This window comes from Salmo salar, chromosome ssa19 (genome assembly GCF_905237065.1).
Source record: "Salmo salar chromosome ssa19, Ssal_v3.1, whole genome shotgun sequence".
In the NCBI taxonomy this organism is placed as follows: domain Eukaryota; kingdom Metazoa; phylum Chordata; class Actinopteri; order Salmoniformes; family Salmonidae; genus Salmo; species Salmo salar.
Window position 1 is genome coordinate 55,931,116 of NC_059460.1, and position 27,641 is coordinate 55,958,756.

At 45.2% G+C, this 27,641-nt stretch overlaps 1 protein-coding gene across 1 annotated transcript; it reads right to left on the reverse strand.

The window, feature by feature from the left end:
• Positions 1-17,102: 17,102 nt before the first annotated feature.
• Positions 17,103-25,063, reverse strand: tut1 (terminal uridylyl transferase 1, U6 snRNA-specific). The gene is made up of 10 exons (XM_014159008.2): positions 24,835-25,063; positions 24,240-24,430; positions 23,267-23,473; positions 23,000-23,114; positions 22,686-22,813; positions 22,360-22,586; positions 22,004-22,113; positions 21,675-21,797; positions 19,273-19,365; positions 17,103-18,697 (listed from the first exon to the last, which is right to left on the reverse strand). Exons 1-10 carry the CDS (start codon positions 24,911-24,913, stop codon positions 17,568-17,570), a joined length of 2,403 nt encoding a protein of 800 aa, XP_014014483.1. The 5' UTR covers positions 24,914-25,063; the 3' UTR covers positions 17,103-17,567.
• Positions 25,064-27,641: the final 2,578 nt, after the last annotated feature.

Below are 27,641 nucleotides of genomic sequence, written 5' to 3' on the forward strand. Positions count from 1 at the left end.
GCACCTTCGGTTAGTTGAGGGGTTCTTTCTTAAAGGCACGCCTCCAATCTTCTCAAAGGCTGCCACCTCTACAATATATTATTAAAAATAACTTTTTTGAACCTCAAATAACTTTTTTGAACTGGAAATGTACAGCTGGTGTGGCAACCCAAAAGGTTATTCCAGGCACCTTTACTTCTAAGAGAGTAGGTCAATGGTGCCCAACCTTTTTTGGTTACTGAACAACCAACGGAATGTTGCTCTGCCCGGAGTACCCCTGAAGTAGCTGTAGGCTTATGGTCTCATGAGTCTTCCCAAGTACCCCCTGTGGATAGGCCAAGTACCCCCAGGGGTCCTAGTACCCATAGTTGGGAACCACTGCAGTAGGTTGATAATGATTTCACCAAAGAATGTTGTATCAGACATTTCAAACAACATTCCCAGCTAATGAGAAAACAGTCATAATTTAAGAGAATTAACAAGATTTCTAGGACATTTTTTGTGACATTTGAGGGTAAAAATGCTTGATTTTGCTGCGGCAATTCTGTCACGACTTCCTCCGAAGTCGGTCCCTCTCCTTGTTCCGGCGGTGTTCGGCGGTCGACGTCACCGACCTTCTAGCCATCACTGATCCATTTTTCATTTTCCATTGGTTTTGTCTTGTCTTCCTTTACACCTGGTTCCAATCCCATCAATTACATGTTGTGTATTTAACCCTCTGTTTCCCCTCATATCCTTGTCGGAGATTGTTTATTGTAAGTGTTTGAGTACATCTGTACTGGTGTGCGTCGGGTTATGTTAACCCATTGATTTTTATTATTATGTTTTCCGGTGTGTTTTTTGTAATAAACTGCGCCGTTGGAAATACAGCTATTTCTCTCCTGCGTCTGACTTCTCTGCCGCCAGTTAAACACCCCTTACAGAATCTCCAACCTTACTATGGAGTCAGCAGGAGACGGTACCCCGGCCATAGGAGTGGAGGAGCGCGTCCAGGAGCATGCAGCAATATTACACCATCTTGGCACCACCATGGACCGCGTTGTCCAGACAATGGACCGCTGGGAGAGACAGGGAGTTCTTCCAGCGCCTCCACCAGCACAGCCGGGGTCTCCCCTGAGCGCCCCTTTCCCGCCTGAACCCAGTGGGATTCGTCTCTCCTTGCCCCAGGAGTACGACGGGAGGGCTGCGAACTGCCAGGGGTTCCTGTTACAATTAGACCTCTACCTGGCCACCATCCACCCAGCTCCATCGGGTCGTGAGAGGGTGTCCGCCCTCGTCTCGTGCCTCACCGGGAAAGCCCTGGAGTGGGCCAACGCCGTGTGGAGAGAGGGAGTTGCGGCGTTGGACCAGTTTGAGGAGTTCACCCGCCATTTCCGGGCTGTCTTCGACCACCCACCCGAGGGTAGAGCGGTGGGTGAACGCCTCTACCATCTGAGGCAGGAGACGAGGAGCGTCCAGGAGTTCACCCTGGAGTTTAGGACCCTGGCTGCTGTCGTGGGATGGAACAACAGGGCCCTGATCGACCATTACCGTTGCAGTCTGCGCGAGGACGTCCGTCAGGAGCTGGCCTGCAGAGACACCCCCCTCACGTTCAACCAGCTGGTGGACCTGTCCATCCGGCTGGACAACCTGCTGGCTACTCGCGGACGTCCAGATCAGGGTCTGGTGGTTCCATCCTCCCGCACCCCCTCTCCGATACCCATAGAGCTGGGAGGGGCGGTGCGCAGGGAGACCGGAGGGGGTCCTCGCTCGTGCACCATCTGTGGCCGCAGAGGTCACACTGCCAGTCGGTGCCGGGTTGGTTCCTCTGCGAATCGAGGCCGCAGGCAGGGCGCTCTGGCGTCACCCCAGGTGAGCCGGCACCATTCTCACCCAGAGCCCTCTGTTGCACATATGTTTGTGTCTGTGACTTTTCCTGAGTTTTCCCCACATTCCCAGCATAAGGCACTCGTAGATTCAGGCGCGGCTGGGAATTTCATCGATAGAGTGTTAGCTCATAGTTTAGGGACCCCCATTGTTCCCGTGGATGTGCCCTTCCCCGTTCACACCTTAGATAGTCGACCATAGTCGACCATGGTCATGGTGACGCAGGGGGGTCATACGGAGAGAATTAGTCTCTTCCTCATTGACTTTCCTGCGTTTCCCGTGGTGCTGGGCCTACCCTGGTTAGCTTGTCTTAACCCCACTGTTTTTTGGCCACAGAGGGCTCTCATGGAGTGGTCGCGAGAGTGCTCAGGTAGGTGTTTAGGGGTTTCCGTTGGTGCTACAACGGTGGTGAGTCCAGACCAGGTCTCCACCGTGCGCATTCCCCCTGAATATGCCGATTTGGCTCTCGCCTTCTCCAAAAAGAAGGCGACTCAATTATCACCTCATCGACGGGGCGATTGTGCGATAGACCACCTGGTAGACACTGCACTTCCCAGGAGTCACGTGTATCCCCTCTCACAGGCGGAGACGGAGGCTATGGAAACATATGTCTCCGAATCCCTGCGTCAGGGGTACATTCGGTCATCCACGTCACCCGCCTCCTCGAGTTTCTTTTTTGTGAAGAAGAAGGAGGGGGGGTCTGCGCCCGTGTGTTGACTATCGGGGTCTGAATCAGATCACCGTGAGGTATAGTTACCTGCTACCGCTCATAGCCACAGCGATAGAGTCAATGCACGGGGCGCGCTTCTTCACTAAACTAGATCTCAGGAGCTCTTACAACCTGGTGCGTATCCGAGAGGGAGACGAGTGGAAGACGGCTTTCAGTACCACCTCTGGGCACTATGAGTACCTCGTCATGCCGTACGGGTTGATGAGTGTGCCATCAGTCTTCCAAGCCTTTGTAGACGAGATTTTCAGGGACCTGCATGGGCAGGGTGTAGTGGTGTATATTGATGACATATTGATATACTCAGCTACACGCGCTGAGCATGTGTCCCTGGTGCGCAGAGTGCTTGGTCGCCTGTTGGAGCATGACCTGTACGTCAAGGCTGAGAAATGCCTGTTCTTCCAACAGTCCGTCTCCTCCCTAGGGTATCGCATTTCCACTTCAGGGGTGGAAATGGAGAGTGACCGCATTGCAGCCGTGCGTAATTGGCCGACTCCCACCACGGTAAAGGAGGTGCAGCAGTTCTTAGGGTTTGCCAACTACTACCGGAGGTTTATCCAGGGTTTTGGTCAGGTGGTGGCTCCCATTACCTCACTGCTGAAGGGGGGCCCAGTGCGCTTGCAGTGGTCAGCTGAGGTGGACAGGGCTTTTAGTCACCTGAGGGCTCTTTTTACCTCGGCTCCCGTGTTGGCCCATCCGGATCCCTCTTTGGCGTTCATAGTGGAGGTGGACGCGTCCGAGGCTGGGATAGGAGCGGAGCTCTCTCAGCGCTCAGGTACGCCACCGAAGCTCCGCCCCTGTGCCTTCTTCTCGAAGAAGCTCAGCCCGGCGGAGCGAAACTATGATGTGGGGAACCGGGAGCTGTTGGCTGTCATCAAGGCCTTGAAGGCGTGGAGACATTGGCTTGAGGGGGCTAAACAACCTTTTCTCATCTGGATTTACCACCACAATCTGGAGTCCATCCGGGCGGCGAGGAGACTGAACCCTCGCCAGGCAAGGTGGGCCATGTTTTTCACCCGTTTTATATTTACCCTTTCCTACAGACCAGGCTCTCAGAACGTTAAGGCAGACGCATTGTACCGGCTGTATGACACAGAGGAGCAGCCCATGGATCCCACTCCCATACTCCCAGCCTCTTGCCTGGTGGCACCGGTGATGTGGGAGCTGGACGTGGGCATTGAGCAGGCGTTGCGTACAGAGCCCGCTCCCCTTCAGTGTCCGGCTGGGTGTTGTGGCGGATGAATCAGAATTAGTTGGGTAACATAGATAATTAAGATGTTTTATTTGCATAATATGCTTACGTGAGATACTTGTCATTAGAATGTATCCCTTTGGACTATAGTGTTGGCAGTTGCACTTTTCCCTTAGCTAGGGCTCAGTCACTTGGGGCCCAGAGAGGTCAGGCTTGTCTTTCACATGTCCCCGGTGCTATGCAGAATATCAGAAAGGGAAGAGGACAAAATGGAACATTGTCTTCATATGTGAATGTGTCTTTACCTATTCTTAAACCATGTGAAGGGATGGCGTGATTAATGGGGAACCAATTACTTGTCTCCACAATGTCTGTGCGCAAGTCACTCCCTCCTTTTCTATTGGGGGGAGGTGTATGGCAGTGTCTGGAACCATTGTATGTCCTCTCTCAGATCTTGCACTTATCCTGGGATAGTGTATGACCTAGAGGCTCACTCCCCTCAGTGAGCTTGTCCAGGAGTGGGTTCAAGAGGGGGTTTACTTGAGATGGGAGTATCTAGAGTTGACAATTGATATATGCCATTGGATGAGTTGGTGTTTTTGTACTATGAAGTACCAGGAACGAGATTAGAACCTCGTCATAGGGACCAAACTGAATGATAATTTATAGCGAATGCTATCTGGCTATGGGATACTCCTCTCTAAAGTAAAAGTCTTTCTTTGTGAACAGTTCCTAAACATCTGTGGTTTGTCATGTCAAAGGGGGGTGGATCTTTGCAATAAAAGATCTCAGTAGCCATTATGTTAACACTCTCAACGGTTCATTACAAATGGCGAATGGTTGAAAGTCAAGTGCTAATGCAAAGCTCTTATTATTAAAGATGTAGTTTAAGTATAACTCTGACTGGTGTATGAAGTTTGTCTCTCCTCATTTGGTAATACAGAAATTAGCCACCACAGCGTCTGTACGTACCGTCTGCTGTCCGCGATCGGCTAATCTATTAGGCCCATACGTCACCCTCCTCTGGTCATCCTGGTATTGGTCGGACGGTGCGCTTTCTTATTGGAAAGTACTCGTGGCCCACTTTAGCTAAGGACGTGAGGGTTTATGTTACCTCCTGTTCGATGTGTGCCCAGTGCAAGGCTCCTAGACACCTGCCCAGAGGTAAGTTACAACCCTTACCCATTCCACAACGGCCATGGTCGCACCTGTCGGTGGATTTCCTGACTGATCTTCCTCCTTCACAGGGTAACACCACGATCCTGGTCGTTGTGGATTGTTTTTCTAAGTCCTGTCGTCTCCTCCCTTTGCCCGGTCTCCCTACGGCCCTACAGACTGTGGAGGCTCTATTTACACACGTCTTCCGGCATTACGGGGTGCCTGAGGATATAGTGTCTGATCGGGGTCCCCAGTTCACATCGAGGGTCTGGAGGGCATTCATGGAACGTCTGGGGGTCTCGGTCAGCCTTACCTCAGGTTTTCACCCCGAGAGTAACGGGGAGGTGGAGAGAGTTAACCAGGATGTGGGTAGGTTTCTGAGGTCTTATTGCCAGGACCGGCCGGGGGAGTGGGCAGAGTTCGTGCCCTGGTCAGAGATGGTCCAGAACTCGCTCCGCCACTCCTCCACTAACCTTTCTCCCTTCCAGTGTGTATTGGGGTATCAGCCGGTTCTGGCTCCTTGGCATCAGAGTCAGACCGAGGCTCCTGCGGTGGACGACTGGTTCCGGCGAGCGGAGGAGACATGGGACGCCGCCCATGTTCATCTTCAGCGCACCGTACTGCGCCAGAAAGTTGACGCAGACCGTCACCGCAGTGAGGACCGGGTCTGGCTCTCGACCCAAAACCTGCCCCTCCGCCTGCCCTGTCGGAAGCTGGGTCCGCGGTTTTTGGGGCCATTTAAAGTCCTGAGGAGAGTGAACGAGGTATGTTACAGGTTACAGCTTCCCCCCGATTACTGCATTAACCCCTCGTTCCATGTGTCTCTCCTCAGGCCGGTGGTGGCTGGCCCACTCCAGGAGACTGAGGTGCGGGAGGTACCTCCGCCCCCTCTGGACATCGTGGGGGCCCCGGCGTACTCTGTTCGTTCCATACTGGATTCGAGACGTTGGGCGAGGGGCCTTCAGTACCTCGTGGACTGGGAGGGGTATGGTCCGGAGGGGTATGGTCCGGAGGAGAGATGCTGGGTTCCGGTGGAGGACGTGTTGGATCCTTCTATGCTGCGAGATTTTCACCGTCTCCATCCGGATCGCCCTGCGCCTTGCCCTCGAGGTAGGTGCCGACGCACTGCTGGAGCCGCACGTCGGGGGGGGACTGTCACGACTTCCACCAAAGTCGGTCCCTTTCCTTGTTCTGGCGGTGTTTGGCGGTCGACGTCACCGACTTTCTAGCCATCACTGATCCATTTTTCATTTTCCATTGGTTTTGTCTTGTCTTCCTTCACACCTGTTTCCCCTCATGTCCTTGTCGGAGATTGTTTATTGTAAGTGTTTGTGTACGTCTGTACTGGTGTGCGTCGGGTTATGTTTACCCATTGATTTTTATTATTATGTTTTCCGGTGGGTTTTTTGTAATAAACTGCGTCTGACTTCTCTGCTGCCGGTTAAACACCCCTTACAAATTCTGACATTTTGCATCGCAATGATTTTGTCCAATTTGTCAGAAAATGCACCGGTGAGGTAAATGGCTATATTTGGCCCGAACATAGACGTCTATAATTGGTTTGGATTTGGTCCAGTCCAGACTGGCCTTGATTTGGCTCAAACATAGACATCTATAATTGGTTTGGATTTGGTCCAGTCCAGACTGGCCTTGATTTGGCTCAAACATAGACATCTATAATTGGTTTGGATTTGGTCCAGTCCAGACTGGCCTTAATTTGGCTCAAACATAGACATCTATAATTGGCTCAGATTTGGTCCGGGGTGGACCGGACCAAATCTTTTTTCTGGGAAAAAACGTATTTTCACCTTTAATTCAGGTAAAATACACCTGATTTAAATGTCCGGAAAAAAATAAATGTGTATATATTTTCAACATAATTTTGCTTACTGGGCAGTGATTGTTTGATTGTTTTTATACTGCGGTGATGGATCAGTTTTATGCAATAATATTGCGATGATTTTAATGTTTTATGCGGAATAGTGCTGTGATTGGTCAAATAGCAGCACACAGCGTTCATTCTCGTTTTGTTTGCAGCACAACATGCACTGAATACAAATGTCACGTCCTGACCAGTATAGAGGATTATTTGTATTATTTGGTCAGGGCGTGGCAGAGGTATGTTTGTTTTGTATGGTGTGTTTTTTTTGTGTATAGCTTAGAGGGAGGGGTGTGTTATTTATGTGTTCCGGGGTTTTGTGGTGTATGTTTTAGTATGAGTAGGTTCTAGGTTAAGTTTTCTATGTGCAGATTTTGGTTGCTGGACTCTCAATTGGAGGCAGGTGTTTCTAGTTGCCTCTGATTGGGAGTCCTATAAGTAGGTGTGTTTTTGTTTGTCACTTGTGGGTAGTTGTATGTTAGCACTGCTTTTGTTTAGCCTGCTACACTGTTCCTGTCATGAGTTTTGTTTATTGTTTTTTCCTCGTGTTTACATTTACAATAAATGATGATGAGCACGCAAGCCGCTGCATATTGGTCCACTTTTTCCGACAGCGATTTCAACATATCTTCTGACGAAGAGGAATGTGACAACTGTGTTTTACATAACTTTGTGAGTCTGCGTTTCAGAGATACTATTTAATCTTTCACAAAATTGCAAAGGAGCCTAGCTATAAAGCTCTAAAAGTAACAAACCAATCAATATAAATTAGGCCTATATGTCTGAAAGCGGTAATTAAGTCACATTTAAAATTCTATGCTGCTAGCCTCTTTTTCTTATGTGCTGCTCGGGGGAGTTTCGAGTCATGCCCTGTGGTTTGAAAACAACCACCCTAATATCTTAGTTTTACAGTTCATCAAAAAAAACTAATTGCTATATTTTTGCTATGTAACTACTGTGTAAAAAAGTGTCATTTATGTAAAATGTCTGTAGAATGTACATGTAACAAAAAATGAAGGTATTTTTGCCCTCCGAAGAGGGGGAGTGGTGGATGGGCCAATAAAAAACGTAAATAACAAAGTTGAACACCAAAGAAATCCCTCCATTCACTATTCATCGCCTGGTTCTGCATTGCAATGGAAATTCTCCAGTTCTCATATTTAGAATGATCTAGGAGTGAATGGTGGGACTTTGTTTATAACGTAATAATTTACTTGTTGGTTAAGGGCTTGTAAGCATTTCACGGTAAAGTCTACACCTGTTGTATTCGGCGCATGTGATAAATAGAATGTGATTTGATTAGTAAGTTCATTGAAATGACGTGGAAACAAAGTTGATTCAACAAGTGTGTGCCCAGTGGGATGGGGCACGCATTCAGCAAATCAGCAATACCAGCCTACAGGAGGAGTTTGTGTAAATTAATCTGGAGTATTTGTCTTAATGAGTCACTGCTCGGGAGAATTGTAATCGGTGTTCAAATTGTCTCTATTGACTCCGGTCTCATCTGTGGAAATGTAATTAATGAGAATTTAGCTCCATGTGTAATTTGGTAACAGGATAGGCCAGTGCATAAAAGCCTACATTCTTTCATTTAATATCAAAACTAGGCTAATTAATGTTTTTCTTCAATAAACGTTACATTGATAACTTTGTTGCATACTTACCTGAATAAGTCAGTTATGTATAGATAACAATAGCCAATAAATCTTTGTATTTGCAATTGCCGAGAAATGCGTAGAATTATCATAAACGCACCCATATCGGTGTAGGTGTATGTATGAATGACCCTAATGAGTAATTTCTTTTTGAATTATTCATATGAGGTAGCCTATAAAATACACCAGCTGAGGGAAAAAATAAACCCAAAATAGCAGTAATTCTGTAGGCCTACACCTACATAATTCCAGTTTGCATTATAGATAGAATGACTGTATGATGCAGTCTCCATGTGACCTGGTGGAGTGAGAGGTCAGAAGAAAGACTAGTCACAGATTAATAATATGGTTGTTAGTCTGATCATATAAAAAGACAGCCTTAAAGCACACAAACATTTATTTTTTACACATCTCTACATTATCATAGCAAATATAGATGTGTATAACCTGTGATTGCATATAATGCTTCTAATCCTTTAATACTGAACATGATTTTGTGTTCTAAATTTATGTGTCTTGTATGTACCGATCCGTCACCACACATGAAGTTCCCTCTCAGGAATAAAAGTTATATGAATTGAATTGAACAAGTTGACTGATATGAATACCCTATGATAAGGACTGTAGGGACATAGAAGTCATGTGAACAGTAGTGAACAGTAGACCATGACGGTCTAGACCATGACGGTCTAGGATAAACAGAGGCCATTGCCCGGGGGGGGGGATAAAGGGGAGCTGAGACTTATATGATGGTGCCACACATTAGACTAAGTCACAGCACTTGCGTAGTTATAGTAATCTACACACAATACCCCATAATGACAAAGCGAAAACAGGTTTTTAGAAATGAAATCATTTATTTACATAATTATTCAGACCCTTTGCTATGAGACTTGAAATTGAGCTCAGGTGCATCCTGTTTCCATTGATCATCATTGAGATGTTTCTACAACTTAATTGGAGTCCACCTGTGGTAAATTCAATTGATTGGACATGATTTGGAAAGGCACACACCTGTCTATACAAGGTCCCACAGTTGACAGTGCATGTCAGAGCAAAAACCAAGACATGAGGTCGAAGAAATTGTCCCCAAGAACACAGTGGCCTCCATCATTCTTAAATGGAAGAAGTTTGGAACCACCAAGACTCTTCCTAGAGCTGGCCGCCCAGCCAAACTGAGCAATCGGGGAGAAGGGCCTTGGTCAAGGAGGTGACCAAGAACCCAATGGTCACTCTGACAGAGCTCCAGAGTTCCTCTGTGCAGATGGGAGAACCTTCCAAAAGGACAACCATCTCAGCAACCCTCCACCAACTAGGCCTTTATGGTAGAGTGGCCAGATGGAAGCCACTCCTCAGTAAAAGGCACATGACAGCCCGCTTGGAGTTTGCCAAAATGCCCCTTAAGACTCTCAGACCATAAGAAACAAGATTCTCTGGTCTGATGAGACCAATATTGAACTCTTAAGGCCTGAATACCAAGCATCACGTCTGGAGGAAACCTGGCACCATCCCTACGGTGAAGCATGGTGGTGGCAGCATCAAGCTGTGGGGATGTTTTCCAGCGGCAGAGACCAAGAGACTAGTCAGGATTGAGGCAAAGATGAACGGAGCATGCAGAAAGAATGGTGTGCGTGTGTATGAGAGTGCGTACATTCTTTTGCATGTGAAAGTGCATACATTCTTATGTGTGTGTGTGACATGAAGACTAATTTCCTGATTTAAACATTTTTGTCTGAGAAGTTGACTGTGATGTCGATACGTAGTTTATCCTTCCCCATCTCGCTGTCTGCGACTACTCATCCCCAAGTGTATCCCTCTTATCTAGCCTGAAAAGCAATATGAAACGTGTCAATACCAGAATTTTTTTGTATAATCGGATTCATTGTTGAGAAGAAATGCTAAATGATATATAGGTATAATTGACATTTTAATCACATTTTTACCATATTGAGTAAAGAGAATCCCTCATAAGAATTAGGTATACAAATGAAAAATTCTAGCGTGTGTACAGTGGGGTCACTAATTATTGGCACCCTTGATAAAGATGAGCAAAAAGTGTATAAAAAAACAAATACTGAGCTATATTGTATGCTCCAAAAAAAATGAAAATGTATATTATTTTATATTAATACAGAGAAAGAGATTTGGTTTAATAAGTAATAGGGGTAAAATTGATTGGCACCCATTTTCTGTATTCCAGCACCCTACCCTTGCAAGGATAACGACACAGCCTTTTACTAGAATGTTTTATGAGACTGGAGAACACATGGGGAGGGATCTTAGACCATTCCTCCATACAGAATCTTTCCAGATCTTTTATCTTTCGTCTGCGCTTATGAACTGCCCTCTTCAATTCAAACCACAGCCATTCTATTTTAAATATATATTTTTGAAATCCACTCCATATACAAACTTATACGAACAACAACTTAGAGACGCACACAAACAATGACTACATCTCATCTGCCCAGGCCCGCATCGTCACCCCACCATCCCTAGTGCCTGCATTATTGTTTGCCACTTGGACCTTAAATTGTATCAATTTATTTTCTTTGTCGCCCGTCCTATTTCAATATATTTTTAAAATTTTTCCATTGTGTTAATGATGGCGGATTGATTGATTTCCAAATTTTTAGTAAACTTTTTTGTTTGTTTTTTTGATGAGTCCAGCCCATTGGGTATCTCACTACACCCCCATATGCCATATCTTGAAATATGCAGACCGACGGATTAAAAGGAAGTTTACATTGTAAACTTACCTTTGACAGCCAATTTTCTAGCTCCGCCCACAATTTTCGGACTTCCCAGAAAGCATGGATTATTGAGTCATTATTAGTTTTACACTTATGACATAACTCTGCCGTTGTGCTGTAGAAAGTGTTTTCAATGGGTTTCAAGTCCTGAGTCTGAAAATGTGGATTTCTTTGTGAATTTTGATGTGTGCTTGGGGTTGTCTCACTGGAACATCCACTTGTGGCCAAGTTTCAACCTCCTGGCAGAGCCAACCAGGTTTTTGGCTGAAATATCCTGGTACTGGGTAAAGTTCATGATGCTGTTGACCTTAACAAGGGCCCCAGGACCAGTGGAAGCAAAATAGCCCCATAACATCAAAGATCCACCACCATATTTTACAGTAGACAAAGGATATCAGGAATCTGGAAAGATTCTGTATGGAAAAATGGTCTAAGACCCCTTCCCATGTGTTCTCCAATCTCATAAAACGTTTTAGAAATAGGCTCAGTGCCGCAAGGTGAGGTATTGAAAAGTATTGAAAACAGTGGCGTCAATAATTTTGACCCGTTCTTTTTGAGAAACATCGTTCTCTGAGCAATTGTATTAGTATACATTTTTAAGAGAATACAATAATATTATAGATTCGTTTTTTCCATTTTTGCTCATCTTTATCAAAGGTGTGAATAATTTGGGGCCCCACTGTACCTTTCTCTTGCACCCCTCACATCCGGTCTGTGGGATAGCAGTAAAAGCACAGTGTATCCCACTACAACTTGTCCGTTCTCCCGCGATCGTAATCTACTGACTCTTTCTGTTTACCCTACTCGCAATAAAAGTCAATGACAAGAAACAACAGGCAGAAGGCAAACTCATCTCCTCATTCGATCTCCGTCTCTACAGGTAAACATTCGGAAGTAACGAAAAGGCAAACAGTTGAGTTTTCCATGGCTCATTGGGCCCAATAAACTCCTCCAGATAAATCTCAGGCTAATGCACTCCAAGACGGCAGCAAATACAACTCATTTACAACTCAGTCACAACCACACACCACATTTTGTTACTAATGTTGTTGTGCCCATTACTCAATTACAGGTGTAACTGATAATGTATGTGCTGATGATCCTCCTTTAACAGTGAACATTTGACATTTACTTTACATAAATATACATTACCAGTCAACACACCTACTCATTCCAGGGTTTTTCTTCATTTAAAAAAAAAAACGATTTTCTACATTGTAGAATAATACTGAAGACACAACTATGAAATAACACATATGGAATCATGCAGTAACCCCCCAAAAATATATATATTTGAGATTCTTCAAAGATGCCACCCTTAGCCTTGATGACAGCTTTCCACACGCTTGGCATTCTCTCAACCAGCTTCATGAAGTAGTCACCTGGAATGCATTTCAATTAACAGGTGTGCCTTGTTAAAAGTGAATTTGTGGAATTTCTTTCCTCCTTAATGTGTTTGAGCCAATTAGTTGTGTCGTGACAAGGTAGGGGTGGTATACAAAAGATAGCCCTATATGGTAAAATAGCAAGTCCATAATATGTCAAGAGCAGCTCAAATAAGCAAAAAGAAATGACAGTCCATCATTACTTTAAACCTCTACAGGATTGGTGGGTCCCCCTTGGGACGGTCGAGCTAACGTAGGCTAATGCGATTAGCATGAGGTTGTAAGTAACAAGAACATTTCCCAGGAAGAGACATATCTGATATTGGCAGAAAGCTTACATTGTTGTTAATCTAACTGCACTGTCCAATTTACAGTGAAGAGGAGAGTGCACAGTTATGAACTTGAAAACCAATTAGGGACATTTGGGCAGTCTTGATACAACATTTTCAACAGAAATTAAATGGTTATTTGGATCACTCTAAAACTTTGCGCACACACTGATGCCATCTAGTGGCCAAAATCTAAATTGCACCTGTGCTGGAATAATACATGATGGCCTTTCTCTTGCATTTCAATGATCATGGTACAAATGTTTTTTACAAAAGAACGCATGGTTCACAGAGTTCAAGTAACACACGCATCTCAACATCAACTGTTCAGAGACTGCGTGAATCAGGCCTTCCTGGTCGAATTGCTGCAAAGAAACCACTACTAAAGGACACCAATAAGAAGAGACTTGCTTGGGCCAAGAAACACGAGCAATGGACATTAGACCGGTGGAAATCTGTCCTTTGGTCTGATGAGTCCAAATGTGAGATTTTTGGTTCCAACTGCCGTGTCTTTGTGAGATGCAGAATAAGTGAACAGAGGATCTCCGCATGTGTGGTTACCACCATGAAGCATGGAGGTGGTGGTGTGATGGTGCTTTGTTGGTGACACTGTCAGTGATTTATTTAGAATTCAAGACACAATTAACCAGCATGGCTACCACAGCATTCTGCAGCGATATGCCATCCCACCTGGTTTGTGCTTAGTGGGACTATCATTTATTTTTCAACAGAACAATGACCCAAAACACACCTCCAGGCTGTGTAAGGGCTATTTGACCAAGGAGTGTGATGGAGTGCTGCATCAGAAGACCTGGCCTCCACAATCACCTAACCTCAACCCAATTGAGATGGTTTGGGATGATTTGGACCGCCGAGTGAAGGAAAAGCAGCCAACAAGTGCTCAGCATATGTGGTAACTCCTTCAAGACTGTTGGAAAAGCATTCCAGGTTAAGCTGGTTGAAAGAATGCCAAAGAGTTTGCAAAGCTGTTATCAAGGCATAGGGTGGCTACTTTAAAGAATCTAAAATAGATCTTGATTTGTTTAACATTTCTAGTGCATGATTCCATGTGTTATCATGTGTTGTCATAGTTTTGATGTCTTCACTAATTATTCTACAATGTAGAAAATATTAAAAAAGAAAGAAAAACCTTGAATGAGTCGGTGTGTCCAAACATTTGATTGGTACTGTATGTAAATATAAATATGTATTCCATGGAATGCCAGAAATGCTAATACTGGGTTAGTATGCATGTTAGAAGGCTAGACCAAAATCCTGTTTGAAAAATCTCTCGCTTTGAAGACTAGACAATATGACTGTACACTATTTTGTACTCATGACACTTGCTGCTTCCAAACATAGCAGAGAGAGGACTAATACACAGACAGAAACCCACTTGCTTCATTTCATGGATGTCTCCCCAGAGAAATCGGACTCCTTCCAGTAGTATTGCCAGGCTGATTTAGCCTTATCTTCTGATTGAGGCAGCCACTAATGTGAGCAGAGTGCTTTCCAGTGATCCAGTCAACCCGGTCTGTTCGCACAGCAGACTTCATCATTGGATATCACTGTCTGTTAGTGCAATAATTTATGAATACATGAACTGCCCTGAAAAGCCCTCTTGAGCGTCACTTGGAAACACTACCGCATAACAGTAACCAAACAATGAGATGGTATTTCCCAGGGGTTTTCTTTTTAATGTGGGGAACATAACCCTTGAGTCACCACACATGGGAAAGAATAGGTAGAGCAAGACATGCCATGCTATCGGTTTGTCATTTGTAGCTTATGTGTCCAAAAAATGGTTTACTCCTCTTACACGTAAAACCGTCATATATATATATATATATATCTCTTCTCATAATGACACCCAGGCAAAATACTCAACTCCATGTTTCGCCCCACATATCAGCAGCCTTCAATTCTGCTAGCTGTGGGTGAGAAACGTTGCTTTGATTCCCTCACAACAGATGCAACTCGTCATCTCCACAGAGGAACAAAGCCAGTCTGTCTGTAGAAGCAATTCACTCCCCCCCCCCTTCTTAAAAAGATCTGACTAATTAAACCAATAGAAAGGCACCTGATATATCTGTTTATGACAGAAAAGTCAGCCACATAAACCTTATTTCCATGGGTAACTTGGATTTACTCAGTCTGTTGGGCGTTAGGACTAATTGATGCCATTGATCTGAAAAACTGTGAATGTAGGGTGTCTGGGGAACAAATTGATGCAGTGGCTGTATCATGGACACCAATGACACCGGATATTAAATTAGGTGTTTTTTTCCCCCCAATTAAAGATCGACGCTAGTGTCACAAAAATGACAACCACGTAAGAACGTTAAAGATTCAGAAGCAGAATCAATTCCTGATGGTATTGATTACTCAGAGCTCCATGAAACTGACAATGATTGGCAATTAGCCTGCATGAAATCATTCTTCATTGCGATAGTCTGTATAATATATACGTATCTACAAAGGCAATTAAGAAAATGGTGGATGTTTCCTGTTGGGACTTCATCATTGGGACTGATCATGGGGGACAAAAGCAGGTATTTTGCCATATGGCGAAACTCAAATTCTTATTCAATTTCTTCCAGCCTTGTTATGTTCCTGACAGCAGTGTTCTAGGAAATGTATAAAACATCTCACAAGCAGGGCTTCTTTGAGTCTTTGATGTACTGCCAAGACAGACTTCAAAGAATGTACAGGAATGATGAGTGCAATGGTGACAGAGCCTTTAGGCTTTGTTTCATGTACTAAACATGCTACAGTACATTTTGTTCTGTGGTCACTTCAGTCTTCAGTGATAGCATGGTTCTAGTATCTACACCACATGACCAAAAGTATGTGGACACTTGCTTGTCAAACATCTCATTCCAAAATCATGGACATTAATATGGAGTTGGTCCCCCTTTGCTGTAATAGCAGCCTCCACTCTTCTGGGAAGGCTTTCCACTAGATGTTGGAACATTGCTGCAGGGATGTTCCAACATCCATTCAGCCACAAGAGCATTAGTGAGGTCGGGCACTGATGTTTGGCGATTAGGCCTGGCTCGCAGTCAGCGTTCCAATTCATACCAAAGGTGTTCGATGGGGTTGAGGTCAGGGCTCTGTACAGGGCAGTCAAGTTCTTCCACACAAATCTGGACAAACCATTTCTGTACGAACCTCGCTTTGTGCGCAGAAGCATTGTCATTCTGAAACAGGAAAGGGCCTTCCCCAAACTGTTGCCACAAAGTTGGAAGCACAGAATTGTCTAGAATGTCATTGTATGCTGTAGCGTTAAGATTTCCCTTCACTAGAAATAAGGGGCCTAGCCTGAATCATGAAAAACAGCCCCAGACCCTTATTCCTCCTCCACCAAACTTTACAGTTGGCACTATGCTTTGGGGCAGGTAGCGTTCTCCTGGTATCTGCCCAACCCAGATTTGTCTGTCGGACTGCCAGATGGTGATGCATGATATCACCACTCCAGAGAATGCGTTTCCACTGATCCAGAGTCCAATGGCGGTGAGAGGTTACACCACTCCAGCCAGCGTTTGGCATTGCGTATGGTGATTTTAGGCTTGTGTGCGGCTGCTCGGCCATGGAAACCCATTTCAGGAAGCCCCCTTACGAACAGTTATCGTTCTGATGTTGCTTCCAGGGGCAGTTTGGAACTCGGTGAGTGTTGCAACCGATGAACTGATATAACATAAAATAGTGTCAAATTCCGTCATACCGTCCCCCCAAAAATGTAAGTACCATGATATATTTTGGCCATAACGCCCAGCACTACGCCTATCCACTGCCAACTATGGCGGCAGATATGCTGCTTTATTACCTAGGCTATCTCCCTGAGCAATTGCAGTTGTTGGTCTCAGTCGTATGAGCAGAGACCTATCTGGACCAGGCTTCCAGTAAACACACTTCCCCTGGCATAGACCTGTGTCTGCCAGGGTGTTTCAATGGTGGACAGAGGGTCAATGATGCACGCACCATGTAATTCAGACCTGTGTAACATCATAAACAGGCAAGTCCCCCTGGAGACCTTAGGCTGTCCACCTACCATTGTGATTTATGGACATGGGAGCTTGTCCAATTGTTAAACATTGGATAGATTCTGTGGCACAAGGGCGCCACGATAAAGCGCAAAAGTCGGCATGTTAAAAAAAAAAAAGATTGTTGTCCCGTCGCTTGATAAAGATATTTTTCATTTTATTCCAACTGTTGAGAACAGTTTTCAATAGCCTTTAATTTTCTTCAAACCATTCCCCCCCCCCCATAAAACAAGATAAACAAACCAAACAAAATCACTGAAACAATACAAAGGAGTGCATTGCTGCAGGGCACGTGCCAACCCTAATCTAAAACATACCTAACTTAATAGCATGACAGCGCACAAACAATTTTCAATCTTTTTCATGGCTTTATCAAAGCCATTACTCAAGCTCTTTCATAACACTTCAGAGCCATCTTAGTCAGATCCGTTTTCAAGAAGAGACAACTCCTTTAGTTTTATCAACAACAAACAATCTCCCATAATATGAAAATAGTGTAAAATGACCAGTTTCAACCACTCTTCCACTATTCAGAAGAAAAAACACAAAGTGATGATTATCAGAACCCACACAACCCTTTTACAAAACAGTCCGGCGTCATCTACCCAGTCTTCCCCATCAGTGTGTCGGCCATCTTGGGCAGGAACATCTCCAGGAAGTGAAAGAAGTCCTGGAACAGTCCGGCGCCATCGGCAGAGGGTCGGAACTTGATCACGGCCTTGGTGCTCTCTGTGCCGCCCACCACCTGGGCCTGAACCTGGAACTCCAGCGGCTCCTTGTCCTCTGGCTCCTTTTCCACAATGTGGTTGGTCACCTGGGTCTCCAGCTCCACACTGCTGCCCTCTGGCCTGGAGTCCATGTCCATCCCTCCTTTAAGCAGCTCCCTCCTTACCTTCCGCCGGCCCGCCCACACCCTGTGCCTCTGGACGTAGGTCCAGTGTGGAGAACCGGGCTGGGACCCGATGTAACTGTCCAACCTGGGCCTCTTGCCCTGCGGGGACACGGAGTCGCCGCTGCTCTCAGAGGACAGCAGGGCTCTCTTGGCTCCAGTCTTGCTCTGGGGGCTGGAGTCACGGCAGCTGGCATCCTCACCGTGGTCGTTTGTCGATTTGCCAATCGGTGATGCAGTATCCATTCCGTCAGCTCCAGTGCTTTCCCCCATGCCGGTGTTAGTTAGGCTGCACTTGAGGACTCCCTGAATCACCCCCTCCACAGCAGAGCACACCCTCTGGAACCAGAGCAAGCGGAAGCCGTCCCCGGCAGAGTGCAGCTGGCTGCGGACCACCTCGGGGAGCGACGCCGCCTTGAAGGGGATGCTGATGGCTAGTTCCCGCTCTGCCCCCTCAGCCCCCTTGTGGTGGTGAGGGCCCTCGTCCCGGGGGGTGAAAAGGCGCACCAGGCCCCACACCTTACCTTTGGTGGACTTCCGCATGTACTGCAGGCTGCGGCAATACTTCTCTGCCTCTTGGCACTCCCTTTGAAAGCTCCTCTGGCTGCGCTCCGTCAGGTTGCCCGCCACATTGTGGTGCAGCTCGAAGGGGTCCAGCACATTGAGGGGGCCCAGCTTAGGACCTGAGGACCTCTCCTGCTCCATGGCCTCCCCTTCCCCCTTTACCTTGTCTCGGCTAAGAAAGCTGGTGACGGGGAGAGAGCTGCCCTCCCTGATGGAGATGACAGAGCTGGCAAAGTCGAACTGGGCATAGAAGGAGAAGAAGCCTGACAGCAGGGCACCTACAGAGAAATTTAAAAAAAAAAAGCTTCAAACCATTGTTCAGTCTAAAATAAATCAATGGGAAAACAAGAGGGTGTTACACCGAAGATTTACTTGGGGCAAGTTTGGTAAGAGAACAGATTTAATTAAGAACTGGCAAATAATACATCCAACTCCATCGTCACTCCCTAACGAATGCCAAAAGACTGCAGTTTTTAAATCAATTTAAAAACAGATTTTTATCTTGTACCTGCCAACACAACTAAGGCATTTGAATTAATTTTATGAAGAGTGCCTTCGTCCTCTTAGGTTTCTCCAAACCAAATGGCACCTTCAATTCTACTATTGATATTCTAGGTGTTCTAACGTCTACTGCAGCTCAGTTGGTAGAGCATAGCAACGCCATGATAGAGGGTTTGATTCCCGGGAACACCCATGTATGCACGCATGACTGACTGAGTTGCTTTGGATAAAAGTCTGCTAAAGGGATGGATATATATATATATATATATAAATAAATAAATTGAACACTGCCCATCCTTTTTCCCCCTGCATGGTTGGATGTATTTTTCATGCAATTTTTGGTGTAACCTACACAAATCCTGGGTGTTCTTGCTGGGGGGCACAGCAATGGGCTGACTGGGGAAGGTGCAGTTCCAGCCTTCAATCACGCACTCTTCCTCCTCACCTTAGAGGAAGAGAAGAACAGTGAGAAAAAATAATAATAATAATTTAATTCACTAGTTGCAATACTATAGACATCCTCAGGTTAAACCTATTTTCTGCCATATAGGGGATTGAGTGGGTTAATATAGGGTACTATATGGACTAAACAGATACTAGTCAAAATAGTAATAGAAGTCATGTACGCGTTAATTAGGTTGAACAAACATTAACACAACATGTAGTGTTGGTCCCATGTTTCATGGGCTGAAATAAAAGATCACAGAAATATTCAATATTCACAAAAAGCTTATTTCTCTGAAAAGTTTGGAGGGAGCGTGCAATTGGAACGCAACCCGCAGGAACATCCACCGGAGTTGTTGCCAGAGAATTGAATGCTAATTTCTCTACCATAAGCTGCATCCAAAGTCGTTTTAGAGGATTTGGCAGTACTTCCAACTGGCCTCACAACTGCAGACCACGTGTATGGAGTCGTGTGGGCGAGCGGTTTGCTGATGTCAACGTTGTGAACAGAAGGCCCCATGGTGGCGATGGGGTTATGGTATGGGCAGGCATAAGCTACGGATAACGAACACAATTGCTTTTAATCAATGGCAATTCGAATGCACAGAGATACCGTGACGAGATCCTGAGGCCCATTGTCGTGCCATTCATCCACCGCCATCACCTCATGTTTCAGCATGATAATGCACGGCCCCATGTTGCAAGGATCTGTACACAATTCCTGGAAGCTGAAACTGTCCCGGTTCTTCCATGGCCTAGCATACTCACCACACATGTTGTATGTCGTGTTTAGATTTTTGTTCAGAATAGAAATGTCTTGAGATGCGTGTTAACTTCTCTAGGGTAGGGGGCAGTATTTTGACGTCCGGATGAAAGGCGTGCCCAAATTAAACTGCCTGCTACTCAGGCTCAGAAGGTAGGATATGCATATTATTAGTAGATTTGGATAGAAAACACTGAAGTTTCTAAAACTGTTTGAATGATGTCTGTGAGTATAACAGAACTCATATGGCAGGCAAAGACCTGAGAAAAATCCAACCAGGAAGTGTGGAAATCTGAGGTTTGTAGTTTTTTCAAGTGATTGTTTATACAGTATACAGTGACTTAGGGTTCATTTTGCACTTCCTAAGGCTTCCACTAGATGTCAACAGTCTTTAGAACGTTGTTTCATGCTTCTACTGTGAATATGGAGCGAACAAGAGGGCCTAGAAGTTGATGAGTGAGGAAATGGGGCGCACGCTCACGTGAGTGTGAGCTGTGTTCCTTTTCTAAAGACATTGGAATTGTCCAGGTTGGAATATTACTGAAGATTTATGTTAAAAACATCCTAAAGATCATATTTGACATATTTCTACAAACGTAAATAGAACTTTTTTTGACTTTGTTGCGAAATTTTTGCGCGCTTCCTGCATTTGGAGTAGTGGCCTGAACACGCGAACAAAAAGGAGGTATTTGGACATAAATTATGGACTTTATCGAACAAAAACATTTATTCTGGACCTGGGATTCCTGGGAGTGCATTCTGATGAAGATCAAAGGTAAGTGAATATTTATAATATTATTTCAGAGTTTTATTGACTCCACAAAATGCCGGGTTTGGTTTCGTGTCTGAACGCTGTACTCAGATTATTGCAAAGTGTGCTTTCGCTGTAATTTTCTTTTGAAATCGGACACAGCGGTTGCATTAAGGAGAAGTGCATCTATAATTCTTTGAATTACAGTTTAATATTTTATCAACGTTTATGATGAGTATTTCTGTAAATTGATGTGCTCATTCACCGGAAGTTTTGGAGGCAAAACATTCCTGAACATTACACGCCAATGTAAAATGTTTTTTTTGGATATAAATATGAACTTTATCGAGCAAAACATACATGTATTGTGTAACATGAAGTCCTATGAGTGCCAACTGATGAAGATCAAAGGTTAGTGATTCATTTTAGCTGTATTTCTGGTTTTTGTGACGCCTCTCCTTGCTTGGAAAATGGCTGTGTGTTTTTTATTGTCAAGGTGATGTCCTAACATAATCTAATGTTATGCTTTAGCCGTAAAGCCTTTTTGAAATCAGACAATGTGGTTGGATTAACGAGAAGTGTATCTTTAAAATGGGATATAATAGTTGTATGTTTGAGAAATTTGAATTATGAGATTTTTGTTGTTTTGAATTTGGCGCCCTGCTATTTCACTGGCTGTTGTCTAGTGTGTCCCGCAGGTGGGACGGTCACGTCCCACATAGCCCAGAGAGGTTAAGGCATGCATGTGCCATGTGTGTTGAGCTTTAAAGCAGTGCAGACAGGAAGTAGTACATACAGGCCATGTCCTTCAGCTGGTCCAACGTGGGGAGAACAGGAGGGTCACACTTCTGCAGATAGAAGATCACCAGTAGTGTCAGAGCGTAGTTATTCAGCAAGGGTCCAGCACCGCTGGGGTTACCTACGGGAGAAACACCGGAGAGACAAAACAGTTATGACAAGCATGTAGCACAAAGAGGCATAATACCGTGTCGCCTGTAGCTAAAAAAAGGTGACAGAAAGTCCACAAGCAAGGTTCTGCTGACCCCTACTGAACACTGTTGAAAATGGTGTTCGATCTAAAATGATGTTAGTCTCTCATACAGGGGAGCTGTGAAGACCACTCACCAGCCAGCTGCTTCTGTTTAGCCCAGTAGCGGACGGTGTAGACCAGAGGGCGCAGCCTGGAGTCCAGCCCTGAGCACAGCTGCAGGAAACGGGTGTTCCTCACCGCCAGTCTGAGGGGTGGTGGAAGTGAGATTAGGAAGGTTGGCTGGTGGGGGGACCCATTGTGGCCCGTCATGCTTATCTTCATACCCGAAATACTAAGAGTTGCTGTCTGGGACTTTTCTGATCATTATTAGGTTCTAGGACGAAGGGGTAGTGGTCAGTTTGGTTCTGGGCCATACACAGTACAGTAGCAATAGAGATGCATTAAATTACTCGTTCTATTTAATTATGACAGTAGCATTGTATAGGCTGACCTGTTATTGATGGTCACGTCCCCCTGGAGGTTGAGCTCCTTGTGGATGAACTTAACCACAGGGAGGCGAGCGCCGCTGACCGGCATGACCTTGTGCACCCCAGGGACGCACTTTCTCAAGATGGCCGCCACCAGCTCTAGCACTTCGGCTGGCGAGGCGGTGGAGAGGTCGATGTCGGACAGGATGGAGTCCTCAGAGCGGGTGTCGTCCGGCGGGCCTTCCCCTGCCTGGAGGACATCAGAGGAAGAGGAGTGCTGGAAATAGCATGGGTAATTTAAAAGACATTGAGACGCTGGGGGACATTCTAAAAGTTGACACCGCCACACCTGTTCAGAAGAATTCTTGGCCTGAGCTTGGAACACCTTGGTGTTGTCCAGGTCCAGGAACAGATCCAAGTCACAGGAGTGGATGTCAAATGTGTTGACGGAGGAACCGAAGGCCAGGATCTGACTATCTGTACCAAGACAACACACAAACATCAAAGGCCATCCTTTCTGCACCTAATGACTGACACGGGGCCAGCTATTTGTCATCCCCTTGTGGTTAAGATTATGACTGGAGGTAATCTGATCCTTGATCTGTGGTTAGGGGCAATTTGTACTTCAAGCTACATGATTGGGTTCAATGAAAGTTGGCCTACCTGGGAAGAACTCTGTAAACACCTCCTGGAGCAGTTGCACTAGTAACTCTCTGGCCTTTTTCTCATTCTCGCCCAACTGGAATCGCTCCACCACCGTCTGCATCTGTTCATTCACCTGGAGACAGAGGACCACTTCAACAACACATCATATCCATCAGCACTTTGATACTTACCCTTTTTATTATTCCCTACATTAATAGCGCATATCAGACGGAAAGAGTCATGGAACATGAAACGAGGAGGGATACTAACCTAAAGAACACTTACCGAAGCAGTCTGGCACAGCTCTTTGGTGAGCCGCTCCAGTATCTGCTGCAGGTTCTTGGAATCCTGCCTCTTTTTAGGGATCAATTTGAACTCCTTGTTCTCCCTGGGTTTCACCCGCAGCTTCAGACCGTTCATGTCGTGCTCTAACCGGGACAGCGTGGCCTGCAGACTGTCATTCTCACTGAATTCCACAATAGCGTATACACCCTGTGGACGGAACACAATGGATTATAGACTTATGACAAGGGGTATGTCCGAGGCTTGTGTCAACCAACTGTTAGGGCTGGGGGTCAATAAGAAAACCACAAAGAATATTCCTCTCCGGCTAGCTAAGGAAATAACCTTTATAACGCAATGGATTATCCTACCATTAAATGTTTTGCATGTCAGCAATCAAGTTTAAGATGTCTAACTTTCAAAAATAAATTCAGAAATCTGCCAGATTTCTTTATTTGGAACGTTACATATCTTGAAAACTTGATTGATGACATGCAAAACATTTTGGGACTTAATCAACAATGGACTAATGAAAGAGTTTTCCTTTAATAATTATGGTTTGGGATGTTTAATCCATCAGGCATTATTTTTCAACCAACCTTTACTTGCCGATACTTCCTTAATTCAGCTTGGAAGGCACCAGTGTTTTCTAAACTCCCATGGCTAGTTGCAGGTGGAACTTTGGAATTTAGCAAATGCTCCGTTAAATGAAGTTTGGCGCCATGAAGTAATCCGACAATGTATAATGCCGCCATCTTTTCAATTTCTGATATTTTGTCATCGATCGAGGAAAGCGAATGTCATTCAAATCGACGCTTGAGTCCAGTCATGGCGTGTAGCACTTTTTTGGGGGGGGGGAGGAGACACCCACCTGTCTCGATAATTGATAGAATATCAGAAATCGAAAAGATGGTAGCAAGATTATATTGACAATGGCCCCGATTCGAGATCAGCACTCCAACTACTTAGAGCTCACCTTGTCTTTGTCCATGATGACTTCTGACACTGGTCCAAACCTTTGGAAGTAGTCTACAAGGTCAGCTTGAGCTGTATCCGGTTTGATCCCACTGACAAACACACTGTTCTCCACCTGAGCCTTCCGAGTCGCCCGCACAATGCTCAGCTTCACATGCTTTCGCCCTTTCACGTGGGCATCCAGACTGGCCTCTGTAGATTCAGTGTTTTCCAGTCAGTAAAGAAAATTGGTCATAAAACTGATATGCATAACGTTAGATTATCCAGCAGACATGTGTAAAACTAAGCCAGCGTGCATATCAATTGTCATGAATTGATATATCTAGCTAAGCATTTACTGTAGGTATCTACTTTGTTAACAGAAATTGATAAAATAACATAGAAATTCTAAAAGGTAAGCTAGCTAACATTACTGTCTTAGCCACCTGTACGATTGGCTGATTAGTTTACAGCCGACAGGGTAATGAACTAGCTAACTAACAGTTATCTGGCTAACGTTAGCTATCTTACAAAGTAAGTCATATAGCTGGTTGGTTTGTGGTTAGCCGATAGCTAGCTAACTGCAACTAAACAGCAAAACTACGACATTCACTTACTATTGGGTACATTCACATTGCATAGGATGCAATGAAAACCTCTCGCAGTGGATCGTATGTCTTTGTCCAAATCTTCCATTTTGCATGAAACCAAATAAACAATTCGGCAAAGTTATTGATTTTTTTTTTCTTCTCAAATCTCCCTCCGTCGTTCACCGTGCGTTCTTCTCCTTAGTTCATCTGCTATCTCATCCGGGTAAATGTGCAAACCTCAATTACTAGTTCCGCTAGAAATATGAATTTCAGAATTTGAAATGGACATAATATTGCATTCTGGCTTGCATTTTTTCTTTACAAATTAAAATCTAAATATGTCAATAACCTAAGACAGACCTAGCATGTAAAACTTGTTGCACAGAATATCTGCTATAAACTGCATCCCCTTTATCGCTGGTTGGGTGGGTCTGAGAATGTCTTTCTGCATATTTAGGGGAGATGCGCTTCATTCATACTCGAGCTGTGCTCGAATACCCATACCAACATACTGTATACTACATACTTAATGAGTATACACTACCGGCTAAAAGTTTTAGAACACGTACCCATTCAAGGCTTTTTCTTTATTTTTCTACATTGTAGAATAATAGTGAAGACATCGAAACTATGAAAAAACACATTAAATCATGTAGTAACCAAAAAAGTGTTAAACAAATCAAAATATATCTTATATTTGAAATTTTTCAAATAGCCACCCTTTGCCTTGATGACAGCTTTGCACACTCATGCCATTCTCTCAACCAGCTTCACCTAGAATGCTTTTACAACAGTCTTGAAGGAGTTCCCACATATACTGAGCACTTGTTGGCTTCTTTTCCTTCACTCTGCGCTCCGACTCATCCCAAACCATCTCAATTTGGTTATGGTCGGGGGATTGTGGAGGCCAGGTCATCTGATGCAGCACTCCATCACTCTCCTTCTTGGTAAACTATCCCTTACACAGCATGGAGGTGTGTTGGGTCAATGTCCTGTTGAAAAACAAATGATAGTCCCACTAAGCCCAAACAAGATGGAATGGCGTATAACTGCAGAATGCTGTGGTAGCCATGCTGGTGAAGTGTGCCTTGAATTCTAAATATACTGCTCAAAAAAATAAAGGGAACACTAAAATAACACATCCTAGATCTGAATGAATGAAATAATCTTATTAAATACTTTTTTCTTTACATAGTTGAATGTGATGACAACAAAATCACACAAAAATAATCAATGGAAATCCAATTTATCAACCCATGGAGGTCTGGATTTGGAGTCACACTCGAAATTAAAGTGGAAAACCACACTACAGGCTGATCCAACTTTGATGCAATGTCCTTAAAACAAGTCAAAATGAGGCTCAGTAGTGTGTGTGGCCTCCACATGCCTGTATGACCTCCCTACAATGCCTGGGCATGCTCCTGATGAGGTGGTGGATGGTCTCCTGAGGGATCTCCTCTCAGACCTGGACTAAAGCATCCGCCAACTCCTGGACAGTCTGTGGTGCAACGTGGCATTGGTGGATGGAGCGAGACATGATGTCCCAGATGTACTCAATTGGATTCAGGACTGGGGAACGGGCGGGCCAGTCCATAGCATCAATGCCTTCCTCTTGCAGGAACTGCTGACACACTCCAGCCACATGAGGTCTAGCATTGTCTTGCATTAGGAGGAACCCAGGGCCAACCACTCCAGCATATGGTCTCACAAGGGGTCTGAGGATCTCATCTCGGTACCTAATGGCAGTCAGGCTACCTCTGGCGAGCACATGGAGGGCTGTGTGGCCCCCTAAAGAAATGCCACCCCACACCATGACTGACCCACCGCCAAACCGGTCATGCTGGAGGATGTTGCAGGCAGCAGAACGTTCTCCACGGCGTCTCCAGACCCTGTCACGTCTGTCACATGTGCTCAGTGTGAACCTGCTTCATCTGTGAAGAGCACAGGGCGCCAGTGGCGAATTTGCCAATCTGGTGTTCTCTGGCAAATGCCAAACGTCATGCACGGTGTTGGGCTGTAAGCACAACCCCCACCTGTGGACGTCGGGCCCTCATACCACCCTCAGGGAGTCTGTTTCTGACCGTTTGCGCAGACACATGCACATTTGTGGCCTGCTGGAGGTCATTTTTGCAGGGCTCTGGCAGTGCTTCTCCTGCTCCTCCTTGCACAAAGGCGGAGGTAGCGGTCCTGCTGCTGGGTTGTTGCCCTCCTACGGCCTCCTCCACGTCTCCTGATGTACTGGCCTGTCTCCTGGTAGTGCCTCCATGCTCTGGACACAGCAAACCTTCTTGCCACAGCTCGCATTGATGTGCCATCCTGGATGAGCTGCACTACCTGAGCCACTTGTGTGGGTTGTAGACTCCGTCTCATGCTACCACTTGAGTGAAAGATCAAAACATCAGCCAGGAAGCATAAGAACTGAGAAGTGGTCTGTGGTCACCACCTGCCGAACCACTCCTTTATTGGGGGTGTCTTGCTAATTGCCTATAATTTCCACCTGTTGTCTATTCCATTTGCACAACAGCATGTGAAATTTATTGTCAATCAGTGTTGCTTCCTAAGTGGACAGTTTGATTTCACAGAAGTGTGATTGACTTGGAGTTACATTGTGTTTAAGTGTTCCCTTTATTTTTTTGAGCAGTGTATATCACAGTGTCACCAGCAAAGCACCACCACACCATAACACCTCCTCCATGCTTTGCAGTGGGAAATACAGATGCGGAGATCATCCGTTCACCTACACTGCATCTCACAAAGCAATAGCGGGTTGGAACCAAAACCTCCAATTTGGACTCCAGACCAAAGGACAGATTTCCACCGGTCTAATGTCCATT